The sequence below is a fragment of the Coregonus clupeaformis genome, chromosome 31 (genome assembly GCF_020615455.1).
Source record: "Coregonus clupeaformis isolate EN_2021a chromosome 31, ASM2061545v1, whole genome shotgun sequence".
NCBI classification, from domain to species: domain Eukaryota; kingdom Metazoa; phylum Chordata; class Actinopteri; order Salmoniformes; family Salmonidae; genus Coregonus; species Coregonus clupeaformis.
The window spans coordinates 12511519-12526518 of record NC_059222.1 but is presented as its reverse complement, the minus strand read 5'-3'; the positions used below and the strand labels follow the sequence as shown (position 1 = coordinate 12526518).

General features: G+C 47.0%; 1 protein-coding gene across 1 annotated transcript in view; it reads right to left on the bottom strand.

Annotated features, from left to right (window-relative positions):
* Nucleotides 1-15000, bottom strand: part of sdk2b (sidekick cell adhesion molecule 2b) — a 435742-nt gene that overhangs the window by 93251 nt on the left and 327491 nt on the right. The window contains exon 5 of the mRNA XM_045209786.1: nucleotides 3290-3423. Within this exon, the coding sequence (XP_045065721.1) occupies nucleotides 3290-3423 (134 nt within the window). The remainder of the gene's footprint in view (nucleotides 1-3289; nucleotides 3424-15000) is intronic.

The window sequence follows — 15000 nt, the reverse complement described above, 5'->3', positions numbered from 1 at the left end:
CCCCAGTGTTGAGGATCAGCGAAGTGGAGATGTTGTTTCCTACATCCACCACCTGGGGGCGGCCCGTCAGGAAGTCCAGTACCCAGTTGCACAGGGCGGGGTTCAGACCCAGGGCCTCGAGCTTAATGATGAGCTTGGAGGGTACTATGGTGTTGAATGCTGAGTTATAGTCAATGAACAGCATTCTTACATAGGTATTCCTCTTGTCCAGATGGGATAGGGAAGTGTGCAGTGTGATAGCAATTGCATCGTCTGTGGATCTATTGGGGGAGTAAGCAAATTGAAGTGGGTCTAGGGTGACAGGTAAGGTAGAGGTGATATGATCCTTAACTAGTCTCTCAAAGCACTTCATGAGGACAGAGGTGAGTGCTACAGGGCGATAGTCATTTAGTTCAGTTACTTTTGCTTTCTTGGGTACAGGTTTTTTAATGATGACGGGTAGGCTACTTCAGTTTTATAGTGGAGCATGTGCTTAATATGAGCAGCTGAGAAATAAATATAAGAACACTAATTTCACTCCACGCATCAACCACTGTTTATTCCGCCCAAACTATGTATGCCATGGGCTTTCCAACCCTGTTCCTGCAGCTACCCAGTGCTTTATTTGAAAAACCAAGTGAAATCTGTTCGGGAACATCGTAACATGTTTTCGTAATGAAACACAGTATTTCATTAAACTGTTGACAGCCCGTCTGCGCGCTCGAGAAAGGAATAAAGGAGAGAGAGGAGGAGATGGAAACGCATGGTGGTGAGATATTCTGTATAGCTAAAGGTAATGTGTCACCCAATGAATAATGAAAATATAAAACAATCCCTATTACTAGGCTATTCAAAATCGTCCTGCACAATCAATGAACCAACTGCATCGGCTAGGGCTATACGTGCTTTCCCAGACGTGGATATACATTTTGGAGCACGGCATAAGGTAACCAGTCCATCCAGTATGCATAATAATACAGTCCACACTCAAAGGCGATTACTATAGGCTAGACCAATTATGTACCAAAGACATCTTAAATCAGTTTTGTTTTATGTTTTTCTACCATGCGCAATATGCCGTAGGCTATGTATTGTATAACGGCACAATTCAGGGTTTTATGCATATGTTTGTTTTGAACTAGTCATCACCATAGAAAGCGCTGTCCATTTCGTTGTGTTAGGCTTTGAAACATCTACAATGACCATGTTTTACACTCAGTTTTAGCCTGCTGTTGAATTTCTTTCTTCAAATTGATCATCACAGTGAGGCAGTAATATGGTCACCACAACAGCACTAAGTGTGTCTGTGTGTCTGTCTATGTGTGTGTTTTAGTGACAGAATAAGCTTCCCCTGTACACCTCCCTCCCTCCCTAGGATCAGTTGCATGTTGGTGGACCCCAGGGGATTAATGGTGTGTCAGGGCCTGAGAGAAACACACACCCACACACTCTGGCAAGGGCTATGTGTCCTTGTATGTCTATCTGGCTATACCTCTATCTGAACTAGCACCAGCCAAAGTCATTCCGCTACCTAAGAATATTAAAGCCCCCTTTACTGTTCTGTTCTGTCTGTCTGTCTGCCCTGTTCTGTCTGCTCTGTTCTGTTCTGTCTGTTCTGTTCTGTTCTGTTCTGACTGCTCTGCTCTGTTTTGTCTGCTCCGTTCTGTCTGCTCTATTCTGTCTGCTCTGCTCTGTTCTGTCTGCTCTGTTCTGTTCTGTTCTGTTCTGCCTGCTCTGTCTGGTCTGTCTGCCCCGTCTGTTCGTTTAGTTCTGTCTGCTCTGTTCTGTTCTGACTGCTCTGCTCTGTTCTGTCTGTTTTGTTCTTTCAGCTCTGTTCTGTCTGTTTTGTTCTTTCTGCTCTGCTCTGACTGCTCTGCTCTGTTCTGTCTGCTCCGTTCTGTCTGCTCTATTCTGTCTGCTCTGCTCTGTTCTGTCTGCTCTGATCTGTCTGCTCTGTTCTGTTCTATCTGTTCTGTCAGCTCTGGTCTGTCTGTTCTGTCTGTTTTAATCTGTCTGCTCTGTTCTGTCTGTCTGTCTGCCCTGTTCTGTCTGCTCTGATCTGTCTGCTCTGTTCTGGTCTGTCTGTTCTGTTCTGTCTGTTCTGTCTGCCCTGTCTGTCTGTTTTGTTCTGTCTGCTCTGTTCTGTCTACTCTGTTATGTCTGTTATGTCTGCTCTGTTCTGTTCTGTCTGCTCTGTTCTGTCTGCTCTGTTCTGTTCTGTTCGGTCTGCTCTTTTCTGTCTTCTCTGTCTGCCCTGTCTGTCTGTTTTGTTCTGTCTGCTCTGCTCTGTTCTGTTCTGTTCTGTCTGTTTTGTTCTGTCTGCTCTGTTCTGTCTACTCTGTTCTGTCTGTTAGGTTCTGTCTGCTTTGTTCTGTCTGTTCTGTTCTGTTCTGTCTGCTCTGTTCTGTCTGCTCTAATCTGTCTGCTCTGCTCTGTTCTGTCTGCTCTGTTCTTTTTTGAATGCTCTGTTCTGTCTGCTCTGTTCTGTGTGCTCTGTTCTGTTCTGTTCTATCTGTTCTGTTCTGTCTGCTCTGTTTTGTTCTGTCTGCTCTATTATGTTCTGATCTGTCTGCTCTGTCTGCTCTACTCTGTCTGCTCTGTTCTCTCTGCTCTGTTCTGTCTGCTCTGTTCTCTCTGCTCTGTTCTCTCTGCTCTGTTCTCTCTGCTCTGTTCTGTCTGCTATGTTCTCTCTGCTCTGTTCTCTCTGCTCTGCTCTGTTCTGTCTGCTCTGTTCTCTCTGCTCAGTTCTGTCTGCTCTGTTCTCTCTGCTCTGTTCTGTCTGCTCTGTTCTGTTCTGTCTATTCTGTTCTGTCTGTCTGTCTGTTCTGATCCCTCATCTCATCAGCTAGCTCTACTCCTCTGAGATCTATTTTCTGGGTCTGAGTTCTGTTCTAATCAACTCTCCCCCTGCACTGTGCCATAAGCCATGTCTGCTTCCTCTATAATCAAGTCTAATACCTTGAACTGCACCTGCCTGCTTTTGATTCTCTCTCAAAGTGGAGTCTGCTCTGCTGCTGCTGGGCCATAGTGTCTGTGTCTGGATGTGTATGTGTGTGTAGGTGTCTGTGGTCGTTCATATAATCAACTCTTCACCAGACAGCAGCTGCTTCCTTCGCTTGTCTTATACAGTATAATCAACTCTATCTGCCTGCTGCCAAGTGTATGTGTGTATGCATGCGTGCGTGCATCCTTGTGTGTGTGTGTGCATTCGGTGCACGTGTGCATTTGTGCATGCGTGTGGTCCATGTGTGTATGTGCAAGCCTTCATTCGTGTGTGCATATCTCTCCATATGGCTTCACAGCTACTCACTGTCAACAGACAGGGTGATGGGCTGGCTGGTCTTGTTTTCCCCGTTCTTGTCGTTGACCGCCTGTACGTAGTAGCGTCCAGCATCAGGGGCCACCGTGGACAGGATGACCAGAGTGTTGTCCAGGGTAATGGCTCTGAGGAACACAGAGAGACACGGTCAGTCACTACACTGCTAAGAACACCACACAGAAAAACCCTCCGTAGGCTATCTGTGTGCAGGGTTTTGCTCCTGCCCAGCACAATCTGCATTATTGAGATCCTTTCACTAATTTCTCCTGGACCCCCCCCCCCCACACACACACTTCACATTGTAAAATATCCCCAGGAATGAATGTCCTCCGGGTATAGAACTGAATAAGATCCCAGTCGTCCTGTTGTATTCCTGTTGTGAGTGCCAGCTCCTCCCCTGCTCCTGCCCCTCCCACCCTGTGCTGTGCTGACCAGTGGAGTGAGACCTAGAGCTCCTCTCCCTGTAGTCTACCAATTATAGCCCCACCTCTGTTTACAATCAATGTTTGCTTATTATCAGCACCTGTTCACCAATTTGGAGCTGGATTGAATGTTTCGACACGTTGCCACCGACCCCCTCTCCCTCTCGCCCTCCCTCTCCCTCTCGCCCCCCCTCTCCCTCTCGCCCCCCCTCTCCCTCTCGCCCCCCCTCTCCCTCTCGTCCCCCCTCTCCCTCTCGTCCTCCCTCTCCCTCCGTTTCTCTCTCTCTCTCCTCCAGGAGACAGCATACTAATGTGAACGCACCTCGCCCCTGATGGAATACAAACCACCACCAACACTCTGAGGATCATACAGTACACACACATCCTACTTTACAATCAGTGCAACAGAAAGGAAATGTAGGATACAAATTAACAAATAAAGTGCATACACAATTAAAGATAAATACAAACACATACACTATTTATACAAAAGTATGGGATACCCATTCAAATTAGTGGATTCGGCTATTTCAGCTACACCCGTTGCTGACAGGTGTACAGTATAAAATCGAGTACACAGCCATGCAATCTCCATAGAAACATTGGCAGTAGAATGGTCTTCCTGAAGAGCTCAGTGACTTTCAACGTGGCACCGTCATGGAATGCCACCTTTCCAAGAAGTCACATTTCTGCCCTGTTAGAGCTGCCCCGGTCAACTGCAAGTGCTGTTATTGTGAAGTGGAAACTTCTAGGAGCAACAATGGCTCAGCTACAAAGTGGTAGGCCACACAAGATCACAGAACGGGACTGCACGTAGCACGTAAAAATCGTCTGTCCTCGGTTGCAACACTCACTACCGAATTGCAAACTGCCTCTGGAAGCAAAGTCAGCACAAGAACTGTTCGTCGGGAGCTTCATGAAATGGATTTCCATGGCCGAGCAGCCACACACAAGCCTAAGATCACCATGCGCAATGCCAAGCGTCGGCTGGAGTGGTGTAGAGCTCGCCGCCATTGGACTCTGGAGCAGTGGAAACGCGTTCTCTAGAGTGATTAATCACGCTTCACTATCTGGTAGTCCGATGGACGAATCTGGGTTTGGCGGATGCCAGGAGAACGCTACCTGCCCCTATGCATAGTGCCAACTGTAAAGTTTGGCGGAGGAGGAATAATGGGGCTGTTTTTCATGGTTCGGGCTAGGCCCCTTAGTTCCAGTGAAGGGAAATCTTAATGCTACAGCAATAAATTACATTCTAGATGATTCTGTGCTTCCAACTTTGTGGCAACAGTTTAGGGAAGGCCCTTTTCTGTTTCAGCATTACAATGCCCCCGTGCACAAATCGAGGTCCATACAGAAATGGTTTGTCGAGATCGGTGTGGAAGAACTTGTCTTCTCTGCACAGAGCCCTGACCTCAACCCCATCGAACACCTTTGGGATTAATTGGAACGCAGACTGCGAGCCAGGCCTAATCGCCCAACATCAGTGCCCGACCTCACTAATGCGCTTGTAGCTGAATGGAAGCAAGTCCCCACAGCAATGTTCCAACATCTAGTGGAAAGCCTTCCCAGAAGAGTGGAGGCTGTTATAGCAGCAAAGGGGGGACCAACTCCATATTAATGCACATGATTTTGGAATGAGATGTTCAACAAATGGAAGTCTAGGAGACTTAACGAGTATGCACTTGGCAACCAGCAGCAGCAGTAAGAGGTTGTTGTGATTAATGGTGGGTTGTACAGTGCCTTGCAAAAGTATTCATCCCCCTTGCCATTTTTCCTATTTTGTTGCATTATAACCTGTAATTGAAATTGATTTTTATTTGGATTTCATGTAATGGACATACACAAAATTGTCCAAATTGGCGAAGTGAAATGAAAGAAATAACTAGTTTTAAGAAATTCGAAAATATAAATAACGGAAAAGTGGTGCGTGCATATGTATCCACCCCCTTTGCTATGAAGACCCTAAATAAGATCTGGTGCAACCAATTACCTTCAGAAGTCACATAATTAGTTAAATAAAGTCCACCTGTGTGCAATCTAAGTGTCACATGATCTGTCACATGATCTCAGTATATATACACCTGTTCTGAAAGGCCTCAGAGTCTGCAACACCAATAAGCAAGGGGCACCACCAAGCAAGCAGCACCATGAAGACCAAGGAGCTCTCCAAACAGGTCATGGACAAAGTTGTGGAGAAGTATAGATCACGGTTGGGTTATAAAGAAATATCCGAAACTTTGAACATCCCACGGAGCACCATTACATCCATTATTAGAAAATGGAAAGAATATGGCACCACAACAAACCTGCCAAGAGAGAACCGCCCACAAAAACCCACGGACCAGGCAAGTAGAGCACGGCGCTTGTAACGCCAAGGTAGTGGGTTCGATCCCCGGGACCACCCATACACAAAAATGTATGCACGCATGACTGTAAGTCGCTTTGGATAAAAGCGTCTGCTAAATGGCATATTATTATTATTATTAAGGAGGGCATTAATCAGAGAGGCAACAAAGAGACCAAAGATAACCCTGAAGGAGCTGCAAAGCTCCACAGCGGAGATTGGAGTATCTGTGGGGAATTATGCACACTCAAGTTTTCTGTTTATTTGTCTTATTTCTTGTTGTTCTAAAATTTTCCATCTTCAAAGTGGTAGGCATGTTGTGTAAATCAAATGATACAACCCCCCAAAATAATCCATTTTAATTCCAGGTGTAAGGCAACAAAATAGGAAAAATACCAAGGGGGGTGAACAGAGAACAGAGCTCCGGGCAGCTGAGCGGAAATGGAAGAAAACTAGACTCCCTGCCGACCTGGCATCTTTTCACTCCCTCCTCTCTACATTTTCTTCATCTGTTTCTGCTGCTAAGGCCACTTTCTACCACTCTAAATTCCAAGCATCTGCCTCTAACCCTAGGAAGCTCTATGCCACATTCTCCTCCCTGCTGAATCCCCCCCTCCCTCTCTGTGGATGACTTCGTCAACCACTTTGAAAAGAAGGTTGACGACATCCGATCCTCGTTTGTTAAGTCTAATGACACTGCTGGTCCTGCTCACACTGCCCTACCCTATGCTTTGACTTCTTTCTCCCCTCTCTCTCCAGATAAAATCTCGCGACTTGTGACTGCAGGCCGCCCAACAACCTGCCCGCTTGACCCCATCCCCTCCTCTCTTCTCCAGACCATCTCCGGTGACCTTCTCCCCCTACCTCACCTCGCTGATCAACTCATCCCTGACCGCTGGCTATGTCCCTTCCGTCTTCAAGAGAGCGAGAGTTGCACCCCTTCTCAAAAAACCAACACTCGATCCCTCTGATGTCAACAACTACAGACCAGTATCCCTTCTTTCTTTTCTTTCCAAAACTATTGAGCGTGCCGTCTTTAGCCAACTCTCTTGCTATCTCTCTCAGAATGACCTTCTTGATCCAAACCAGTCAGGTTTCAGGACTGGTCATTCAACTGAGACTGCTCTTCTCTGTGTCACAGAGGCTCTCCGCACTGCTAAAGCTAACTCTCTCTCCTCTGCTCTTGTCCTTCTAGACCTGTCTGCTGCCTTTGATACTGTGAACCATCAGATCCTCCTCTCCACCCTCTCCGAGCTGGGCATCTCCGGCGCGGCTCACTCTTGGATTGCGTCCTACCTGACCGGTCGCTCCTACCAAGTGGCGTGGCGAGAAGCTGTCTCCGCACCACGTGCTCTCACCACTGGTGTCCCCCAGGGCTCAGTTCTAGGCCCTCTCCTATTCTCGCTATACACCAAGTCACTTGGCTCTGTCATATCCTCACATGGCCTCTCCTATCATTGCTACGCTGACGATACACAACTAATCTTCTCCTTTCCCCCTTCTGATAACCAGGTGGCGAATCGCATCTCTGCATGTCTGGCAGACATATCAGTATGGATGACGGATCACCACCTCAAGCTGAACCTTGGCAAGACGGAGCTGCTCTTCCTCCCGGGGAAGGACTGCCCGTTCCATGATCTCACCATCACGGTTGACAACTCCGTTGTGTCCTCCTCCCAGAGTGCGAAGAGCCTTGGCGTAACCCTGGACAACACCCTGTCGTTCTCCGCTAACATCAAGGCGGTGACCCGATCCTGCAGGTTCATGCTCTACAACATTCGGAGAGTACGACCCTGCCTTACACAGGAAGCGGCACAGGTCCTAATCCAGGCACTTGTCATCTCCCGTCTGGATTACTGCAACTCGCTGTTGGCTGGGCTCCCTGCCTGTGCCATTAAACCCCTACAACTCATCCAGAATGCCGCAGCCCGTCTGGTGTTCAACCTTCCCAAGTTCTCTCACGTCACCCCGCTCCTCCGCACACTCCACTGGCTTCCAGTTTAAGCTCGCATCTGTTACAAGACCATGGTGCTTGCCTATGGAGCCGTGAGGGGAACGGCACCTCCGTACCTTCAGGCTCTGATCAGTCCCTACACCCAAACGAGGGCACTGCGTTCATCCACCTCTGGCCTGCTGGCTCCCCTTCCTCTGCGGAAGCATAGTTCCCGCTCAGCCCAGTCAAAACTGTTCGCTGCTCTGGCTCCCAAATGGTGGAACAAGCTCCCTCATGACGCCAGGACAGCGGAGTCACTCACCACCTTCCGGATACATTTGAAACCCCACCTCTTTAAGGAATACCTGGGATAGGATAAAGTAATCCTTCTACCCCCCCCCCCCCCCCAAAAAAAATAAAATAAAGTAAAGTGGTTATAGGGTGAATGCACCAATTTGTAAGTCGCTCTGGATAAGAGCGTCTGCTAAATGACGTAAATGTAAATGTAAATGTACTTTCGCAAGCCACTGTAAATAAGTGGCTCGGCTGTGTGTCACGGACGGTATGTTCATCACCCCCCACCCTCCCCCCACACATACACTGAGTTTAGATACCATCTATGTGAATTCAGTTAGCAGAGACCAAGTCTTGTTTATCAGCCATTAGGGTTCTGGGTCATTCTTGAATTGTGGTGGCATTTGCATCCCTCACCTTTGCAACCATAAAAACACTTTAAGATGACAAATAGATACACATCATACATGTTTTTGTGTATATTGAACTGTTTATAACAGTGACAAAACATAATGCAAATCCTTTATACTGCAAAACTATGCATTGTTTAAAGTAATTAGTGTAAGCAAATTGGCTTATCCCAGTAGTGATGAGTAGAGTTGCAGTGACATGTTTTGGGGATTTAGAGATATGTCTATGATTTTGAATGCTAGAAAGTAAAGAACATTATTGAATACATTGTATAGATCAACAAAAACAAATAAGGCTATTAAAATAGTTTTCTTTTTTACAAATATAATATGTTTTATGTCATTGGTGTTACCGTCTTGAAAATCACTCATTGCAAAGATATACAAGGATCTTGATGTCACGCCCTGGCTCTGGGGACTCTTATATGTTGAGCCAGGGTGTGTAGGTTTCATTGTTTAGTTTTCTAGTTTTGTGTTCTAGTTCGTGTATTTCTATGTTGGCCAGGGTGGTTCCCAATCAGAGGCAGCTGTAGCTTGTTGTCTCTGATTGGGGACCATACTTAGGCAGCCTGTTTGGCACTGTTTATTGTGGGATCTTGTTCCGGAAGGTTTGTGTTCAACCCAGGACTTCACGTATCGTTTGTTTTGGTTCTTGTTGTGTACTGAAATAAAAGAATGTACGCATATCACGCTGCGCCTTGGTCCGCTTTTCATAACGATCGTGACACTTGAGCATTCCCTCCAGTGGCAAACTGCCTACATTAAATAAAACTAATAGCTAATCACACCTTTTTAGTATGCAATACAGGATTCCATTGATCATTTGGTGTGTCGAAATACAAAGTGTCATTGGTGTTACTCAATTTAAATTAAGGGAAATTACATTGTGAGCAAAATGATTAATCATATCAGTTTAGTAAACATTTTTAAAATAATTAATGACCTTAGATTTGTCATTGGTGTTACTTTTCCTACAGCTGGCACAATGTTATCGTAATGGTAAAAAACCATATTTAAAGTAATTAAGCTGCTACAATATATTAGTTGATTTAGAATCGGAAAATGTACCCAAGCAGATTTTTTTTACAAATCCTGAAAAATGAAATAATTATTTTCCAAAATGCCATGCTCAAAAGTCACTGCAATTCAAGAACGACCCTTCTATAAGTAGGATGGCTAAAGAGCCCTGCTCCTGCTAGACTGCTATTCTATAACAAGCAGCCAGGCCAGGGTCACTAACGAGAACACAGCCAAACAACAAGAATAGAAAAACCCAACAATGACAAGCAGACACAATGGGAGACCAACTGACTGATACACTGCTGCTGTGCATGTGTGTGTGTATATGTGTGTGTGTATCTGAGCGGAACCACTTATAAAAACACACATTATCTCTCCACTGCTGCATGTGGAAAACGATCCATTGGCCCCCAGTAGAGGAAAGAGATCGAGGTGATGGAAGGAAGCGTCAGGGTGTTATTGGTGCTGTATACCTATTCTTTAGGTTTATGCCTGACTATATCCACGGTTAATATTTAATACTACCATCCTAGCTCATCGCTGTTGAGACACATCCCGGACTGACACCTTGGAGAGGAATTATGGATTCCCGTAGGGAAGGGGATGGAGCGGAACTGTCCGGAGCTTTTAATGAATTCCAGGTGATTCCCGGGACCTTTCCAAAACAGAGACATTTACATTTACATTTACGTCATTTAGCAGACGCTCTTATCCAGAGCGACTTACAAATTGGTGCATTCACCTTATAGCCATTAAGGGGGTAGAATGATTGCTTTATCCTATCCCAGGTATTCCTTAAAGAGGTGGGGTTTCAAATGTCTCCGGAAGGTGGTGAGTGACTCCGCTGTCCTGGCGTCGTGAGGGAGCTTGTTCCACCATTGGGGTGCCAGAGCAGCGAACAGTTTTGACTGGGCTGAGCGGGAACTGTGCTTCAGCAGAGGTAGGGGAGCCAGCAGGCCAGAGGTGGATGAACGCAATGCCCTCGTTTGGGTGTAGGGACTGATCAGAGCCTGAAGGTATGGAGGTGCCGTTCCCCTCACATCTCCGTAGGCAAGCACCATGGTCTTGTAGCAGATGCAAGCTTCAACTGGAAGCCATTGGAGTGTGCGGAGGAGCGGGGTGACGTGAGAGAACTTGGGAAGGTTGAACACCAGACGGGCTGCGGCATTCTGGATGAGTTGTAGGGGTTTAATGGCACAGGCAGGGAGCCCAGCCAACAGCGAGTTGCAGTAATCCAGACGGGAGATTACAAGTGCCTGGATTAGGACCTGTGCCGCTTCCTGTGTAAGGCAGGGTCGTACTCTCCGAATGTTGTAGAACATGAACCTACAGGATCGGGTCACCGCCTTGATGTTAGCGGAGAACGACAGGGTGTTGTCCAGGGTTACGCCAAGGCTCTTCGCACTCTGGGAGGAGGACACAACGGAGTTGTCAACCGTGATGGCGAGATCATGGAACGGGCAGTCCTTCCCCGGGAGGAAGAGCAGCTCCGTCTTGCCAAGGTTCAGCTTGAGGTGGTGATCCGTCATCCATACTGATATGTCTGCCAGACATGCAGAGATGCGATTCGCCACCTGGTTATCAGAAGGGGGAAAGGAGAAGATTAGTTGTGTGTCGTCTGCGTAGCAATGATAGGAGAGGCCATGTGAGGATATGACAGAGCCAAGTGACTTGGTGTATAGCGAGAATAGAAGAGGGCCTAGAACTGAGCCCTGGGGGACACCAGTGGTGAGAGCACGTGGTGTGGAGACAGCTTCTCGCCACGCCACATGGTAGGAGCGACCGGTCAGGTAGGACGCAATCCAAGAGTGAGCCGCGCCGGAGATGCCCAACTTGGAGAGGGTGGAGAGGAGGATCTGATGGTTCACAGTATCAAAGGCAGCAGACAGGTCTAGAAGGACAAGAGCAGAGGAGAGTGAGTTAGCTTTAGCAGTGCGGAGAGCCTCCGTGACACAGAGAAGAGCAGTCTCAGTTGAATGACCAGTCTTGAAACCTAACTGGTTTGGATCAAGAAGGTCATTCTGAGAGAGATAGCAAGAGAGTTGGCTAAAGACGGCACGCTCAATAGTTTTGGAGAGAAAAGAAAGAAGGGATACTGGTCTGTAGTTGTTGACATCAGAGGGATCGAGTGTTGGTTTTTTGAGAAGTGGTGCAACTCTCGCTCTCTTGAAGACGGAAGGGACATAGCCAGCGGTCAAGGATGAGTTGATCAGCGAGGTGAGGTAAGGGAAAAGGTCACCGGAGATGGTCTGGAGAAGAGAGGAGGGGATAGGGTCAAGCGGGCAGGTTGTTGGGTGGCCAGCCGTTACAAGTCGCAAGATTTTATCTGGAGAGAGAGGGGAGAAAGAAGTCAAAGCATAGGGTAGGGCAGTGTGAGCAGGACCAGCAGTGTCATTTGACTTAACAAACGAGGATCGGATGTCGTCAACCTTCTTTTCAAAATGGTTGACGAAGTCATCCACAGAGAGGGCGGAGGGGGGGGGAGGAGGATTCAGCAGGGAGGAGAAGGTGGCAAAGAGCTTCCTAGGGTTAGAGGCAGATGCTTGGAATTTAGAGTGGTAGAAAGTGGCCTTAGCAGCAGAAACAGATGAAGAAAATTTAGAGAGGAGGGAGTGAAAAGATGCCAGGTCGGCAGGGAGTCTAGTTTTCTTCCATTTCCGCTCAGCTGCCCGGAGCCCTGTTCTGTGAGCTCGCAATGAGTGGAGGGGAGGACCGAGCCGGCCGGGAGGATAGGGGACATAGAGAGTCAAAGGATGCAGAAAGGGAGGAGAGGAGGGTTGAGGAGGCAGAATCAGGAGATTGGAGGGAGAAGGATTGAGCAGAGGGAAGAGATGATAGGATGGAAGAGGAGAGAGTAGCGGGAGAGAGAGAGCGAAGGTTGCAACGGCACATTACCATCTGAGTAGGGGCAGAGTGAGTAGTGTTGGAGGAGAGCGAGAGAGAAAAGGATACAAAGTAGTGGTCGGAGACATGGAGGGGAGTTGCAGTGAGATTAGTAGAAGAACAGCATCTAGTAAAGATGAGGTCAAGCGTATTGCCTGCCTTGTGAGTAGGGGGGGACGGTGAGAGGGTGAGGTCAAAAGAGGAGAGGAGTGGAAAGAAGGAGGCAGAGAGAAATGAGTCAAAGGTAGACGTATGGAGGTTGAAGTCCCCCAGAACTGTGAGGGGTGAGCCATCCTCAGGAAAGGAACTTATCAAGGCGTCAAGCTCATTGATGAACTCTCCAAGGGAACCTGGAGGGCGATAGATGACAAGGATATTAAGCTTAAATGGGCTAGTGACTGTGACAGCATGGAATTCAAATGAGGAGATAGACAGATGGGTCAGGGGAAAAATAGAGAATGTCCACTTGGGAGAGATGAGGATTCCTGTGCCACCACCCCGCTGACCAGATGCTCTCGGGGTATGCGAGAACACATGGTCAGACGAGGAGAGAGCAGTAGGAGTAGCAGTGTTTTTAGTGGTAATCCATGTTTCCGTCAGCGCCAAGAAGTCGAGGGACTGGAGGGTAGCATAGGCTGAGATGTACTCTGCCTTGTTGGCAGCAGAACGGCAGTTCCAGAGGCTGCCTGAGACCTGGAACTCCACGTGGGTGGTGCGTGCAGGGACCACCAGGTTAGAGAGGCAGCAGCCACGCGGTGTGAGGCGTTTGTATAGCCTGTGCGGAGAGGAGAGAACAGGGATAGACAGAGGCATAGTTGACAGGCTGCAGAAAATGGCTACAATAATGCAAAGGAGATCGGAATGAAATGAACTAAACATCTGGGAAAGGAGAGAGCGGGGCCTCCCTCACCACAACACCCAAATATAACTCTCCCAACTTCCACCTCAGAAACTATAATTGTTGTAAACTACAGCGGTTCAATGTTTTCTAGGAATAGACTAACTTAGTTTATTCAGCTAGCTAACTAGGTACAGTATTCTTCCGTGAAAATCGTCCAGGGCACCTAGTCATAAGACGCCACAGCCAGCTAGCATGCCGGACTCCAACAACACGGTTTAGCACCAATACTCGGCCACAATAATAATAATAATAATATGCCATTTAGCAGACGCTTTTATCCAAAGCGACTTACAGTCACAAACCACCAGTGTGTCAACACGCCAAGCAGATCGTTCGTGTCCGTGTCTAACGTTGTGGGTTAGTCCCGACAGCTTGAGCGAGTCCGTCGTCAACTTATTCAGCCAGTTAGTTAGCTAGAATAGTTAGCATACTAGCTAGCCATTGCTTTCAGACAAAGAAGAAACCCCTCCTTTCACGGCACGAACGCACAGAGAGAGCCAAACTAACGTTAACTTTTCACCCATGTCCCGAATTCCTTGAATGACTCTGGCTACCAATATGTAAAAACAAAACACAAATGTAGGTTATGACTTACCCCTAGCAGTTACTGTTAGCTAGCCAAGTGCAAAGCTAGCCACTGAATTGATTCAGCCAGTTCGCGTCTGTTCGCTAGGTCGTTCCAGCTATTGTTTACTAGTTGCTATCCAGGTAGCAACAAGCTAGCTAAATTTCAAGCACAGTAGCCACTTACTACCTAACGTTAACGGTTCAGACAATGAGGTTAGAAAACAGCTGAATGGTAGGCAATTATTGTATGTAATTATTGTAGGCAGCCAGCTGGCGTAATTACAGGCACTCTCAGGAGTGAAACAACTATACTGTTGCTAATAGTTGCCAGTAGCTACCCTCCAGGTAGTGGGTTAGCCAGCTAGCTTCGTGCTTCACCGGGCTCAGCCTGAATAAAATACTAACCTACAATAATTACATGCAACAACCCACGATAACTACCTACAATACCTAACTACAATCTAAATACATAGTTTAAGCCTTACTCGACAAAGCCCAAACTATGTATAAAGCCAAGCTTACCCGACGACCTCACCCGACAACCTCCTCCTGCAAGCCCAGAAGAGGAGAGATAGTTAGCTAGTAGAATCTAGTAGAACAGCCATCGAACTGGTAATTACTCTATCATCACTGAGTTCTGACTTCTCCCACATGCTGAACTTTGACGTCAACTACTAAGGAAATTACCTCGATATCAACATTTTCGGCAGTTAAATGCAACAACAAAACATTAATTATTAAAAGTCATCTATTAATATGGATTTTGAACACTATAAATGTTTTACATGTATGATAGCTGTGCTTTTAGTTTATGGTGAGAGACAGTGTGTAACGATGCCTGTAGCTTATAAGATAAGAAACTGGCTATGGATGAATATAGTGAGTATAGTGAGTAGATATTCACTGTATTAACAGGCACTACTATATA